The sequence below is a fragment of the Pteropus alecto genome, unplaced genomic scaffold, assembly GCF_000325575.1.
Source record: "Pteropus alecto unplaced genomic scaffold, ASM32557v1 scaffold139, whole genome shotgun sequence".
NCBI lineage: Eukaryota > Metazoa > Chordata > Mammalia > Chiroptera > Pteropodidae > Pteropus > Pteropus alecto.
The window spans coordinates 5,272,713-5,276,478 of NW_006443567.1; the positions used below are offsets into that span (position 1 = coordinate 5,272,713).

Sequence of the window (3,766 nt, forward strand, 5' to 3'; positions counted from 1 at the left end):
AGGAGAACGAGCCCCTAGACTCCTTGTCTATGACGATGGAATTAATGTTGTAGGTGCATCCTCAATAAACGTTTTAAAAATTCTTGTTTTAGGTACCCATTATATGACTTCATGCTGAGTATCAAGCTGTTGGACTAAAAAGCTCCAAACTCTCTCTGCCTCAGGTCTTTACTGACCCTAAAGGGGACTGGCTTCATGAACAAGTTGTATTATATGGGATCCAATTTGAGCGATACTGAGAAGGTCCATTCCCCATTCCCCCACGCCTCTCCTCACACTAAAAGGAAAAGATACCACTTTCATGGCTTCTGAAATTCCATCATAAAAAATGCATTCCTTTATATGTTAGAATTTATCAGTCTTCAGAAGTCCCTACTATCCCCAGTAAAGGCAATACCTTAACCTGTGGCCTACTGATATTGCAGCGACCAATGGTTATCACTTCCCTGGGAATGTGGGGCCAGACCATGGGTACACAGTGAAAAGGCATCAAGGTTTGGATGGAAAGAAAACAAAATGTGTAAAACAAACTTGGTATTCTTTATAATTTTCCCAGAACCAATTACATTAGCTCATGTATATGTGCGAATGTGCCTATGAGAGTGCGCATTTTCCCTTTTTTGTCAATAACATTCCTATGAATGTGCACACTTCCAAGTTTCCATTTCCTTTTAACATAGGATTTTGGCTTCATTCTTGCCTTTTATTTATTTATTTATTTATTTATTTTTGGACACACATACTTATGTATGTATTTGTATGTATATATGTATGTATAACAAATGTTTAAACTTTTACATTGTCAGGTTTCAGTTTCCCAACCTAGCAGAAGTACTAGAACTTTTTGATAATACTTTTACCAACAAATGAACTCTTTACCTTGACGAAAGCTTCAAACTGGCTTCTAATTTCCTCACAGTTCAGTAAGGATAAGGACCTCTCTCCTTTGTTGCATCTCTGTATCATTTTCATGAACACAAAATCTTCATGAAGATTCCTTTCATCTTCTATCTATTTATGAAAGAATAGGGACATGAGAAATGTAACTCTGAAAGAAAATGTAGCTAATGATGTCTACCTCTCCATTCACTTCCAAGGCATCAACAACAGGAGAAGGACTTTGCAGATATAAATAGGTAATAAAAAGCGATCGATATTTGGTATTAGCAGTTTAAAAATCTACAAAAGTCGGCAACTAAAATTTCATATTATCTGTAACTCTAGGTAGAAATCACAGTTATTCTAATAAAATTTTATCACAAAATGTATATTTTTCAATGTATCATAGTAGCAACATTCTACAATTGTCATATTTCCCATTGTTCCAGGAATGATTGCTCATTATAAACATAGCCTATAAAATAGTTTTCTGCTGAGCTAATATGTCCACTTCATTTTAGTGTTTGTGATTCAGTACTTAATAAAAAGAAGTAAATTTGCAATGTGCATCAATTAACTAAGTTCTAATTACATCTCTCTTTTGTTTTAACTTTAGTGTTGGTAAAAAAAAATTTACATTTAAAAAAGTCATCTTTCATTTCCAAAGTTAACAAGATATTTTATTTTCCAATGTCTTAGGATAATTAAATATATGGAATTTGCTTGTATAATCAACTAATTCTGTGCTGTTTTCTTGTTTTAAGATTAAATTTTTGGTTTCAAAACAAGATGCAGTTAGCCGGCGGCTTTCACTGTCTTTAAGAGCACACCTAAATGCTACGGCAAATTTGAGTCTACCCAGGTCAATATTTCCCTTGTAGAGGCTAGACTTATGTCCAGGCTTTGATTGGAGAGCCCACCAGACCAAACACAAGCAAACAACCAGACCCAGAAACCCTCCTCTTTTCTCATCAGTAAAACTTAAAATTTGAGTGACCCAATTAATTGCTTCAACTATGATTGCCCCACTTTATCCTGATAGAAAACTTCATGGCCTTAATTCTAGGTTGGCATCCCAATAGAGGACACTCAAGCATCCCTGAGAAAAATGTAGTGTACAGATGTTGTACATCCAAGGTTTCCACATCCAAACTTTTAGGAATGGCCAGATAACTGATCAAATTTCTCCTTTTCATCTATGATTAATATTTTGTCAACACAGGCAATAATACCCATCAGCGGAAGTGAGTAAACACATCGAGACAAGATAACTCCTAAAGATTATCTTTTCCTAAGAATATAAAACAATTTCCTAAGTTATTCAGTGGAAGCACTATGTAGGCATTAGCTATAATTATTTGCTAAAGTTTTGCTTAAGACGTAAACTATTTATTTTACCATAGAAACATTTTTCTTTTAAATTTCCGACTAGAGAAGAAAATCAATTTGATCTGAAATTTTGTAGTGCTTCAGATTAGCATGAACATGGATAAATCCCCAAATTTGCAGTCTTTTAGTAAAAGTGGTTTTGGTGAAGTGAGTAAACACATCGAGACAGGATAACTCCTAAAGATTATCTTTTCCTAAGAATGTAAAACAATCTACTAAGTTATTCTATTCTCTTGTTCCTGCAAGTCCAACCATTTAAGAATGTAAAACATCTCAGAGGGAAACTGAGCAACTTGTAACTACACTCAGCATTTGAAGAATTATGCAGAGAAAGCCACTTTTACTAAAAGACTGCAAATTTGGGGATTTATCCATGTTCATGCTAATCTGAAGCACTACAAAATTTCAGATCAAATTGATTTTCTTCTCTAGTCGGAAATTTAAAAGAAAAATGTCTCTATGGTAAAATAAATAGTTTACTTCTTAAGCAAAACTTTAGCAAATAATTATAGCTAATGCCTACATAGTGTTTACTCTTTTCCAGGCTCCATCTAAGTTCATTACAAGACTAAATTCATTTTATCTATGAGGTGGATACCATTATAATTCACATTTCTCAGACATGGAAACTAAGACATAAAAATGAAAAATAACTTGCCTAGGATCACAGAGCTAGTAGGAGGCAGAGTTAAGATTTGAATGCAGGCAGTCTGACTCCAGAGGCCAAGATCTTGCCCAGAGACAAGAATAGGAGACTTCACTAACTAGACAACAAACATTATGGCACAAGATATTCATCTATTTGGGTTTCTACCATTGGCCATCATTTGGGTAGAACTAAAACCAAACAACTCACAAATAAGGACCCCAGATTAGGTTAATAAAGGCTCATAGTTCATCTTACCTTGTCCAATCTTCTGTGAAGATACACAGCAAAAAGTGCTGACCCAATCATCTGGGTGATAAGAAAAACAGTAAGTAAATACATAAAAATTTTCATACTGACAGGTGGTCCACTGGCCACAGATCGAGGAGAAGTTTGGCTATATGTTTCGATCATGCTGCTTTAGAGTTGAAATTATATCTTCTGCCTGAGAAGGTGGCAGAGGCAGCATGAGAAGACTGTCAAAGTAGCCACCTTACTCAGGATTAGTTAAGAGCGCACAATCGTCGCAGCCCACACTTCCTGGAAAATGTGCTTCGTAGTCTTCTCTCCCAGCAAAAATGTTACGTAAAGGTTTTTTTTTTTTTTTTTAATTATACCCATATCATTCACATCCAGGCTTTCCCTTTTGTTAGTAAAGAAGAAACAAGTTTCTTCTTCCATACATTCATTCTTGCCTTGAAATGTCATAGACTTCTTAACAGACAATGGCAGTATTTTCCTATAGCTGTCTAACTTTTTGGGTTCACCAGTTTCAAGGAAAGTGATAAATTAATCCACCAGCAACAGACTTATTTCAATTTCATTCTTACTAATGTAAAGCGGGAACCTGGT

General features: G+C 35.1%; 1 protein-coding gene across 1 annotated transcript in view; it reads right to left on the reverse strand.

Annotated features, from left to right (window-relative positions):
* CD40LG (CD40 ligand) overlaps nt 1-3,391 on the reverse strand; it is a 12,307-nt gene extending 8,916 nt beyond the window's left edge. Inside the window, exons 1-2 of the mRNA XM_006924197.1 lie at nt 3,173-3,391; nt 880-1,011 (exon numbers count right to left, since the gene is read on the reverse strand). Of these exons, the coding sequence (XP_006924259.1) occupies nt 880-1,011; nt 3,173-3,328 (288 nt within the window). The 5' untranslated portion in view covers nt 3,329-3,391. The remainder of the gene's footprint in view (nt 1-879; nt 1,012-3,172) is intronic.
* Between the last annotated feature and the right edge of the window lie 375 nt (nt 3,392-3,766).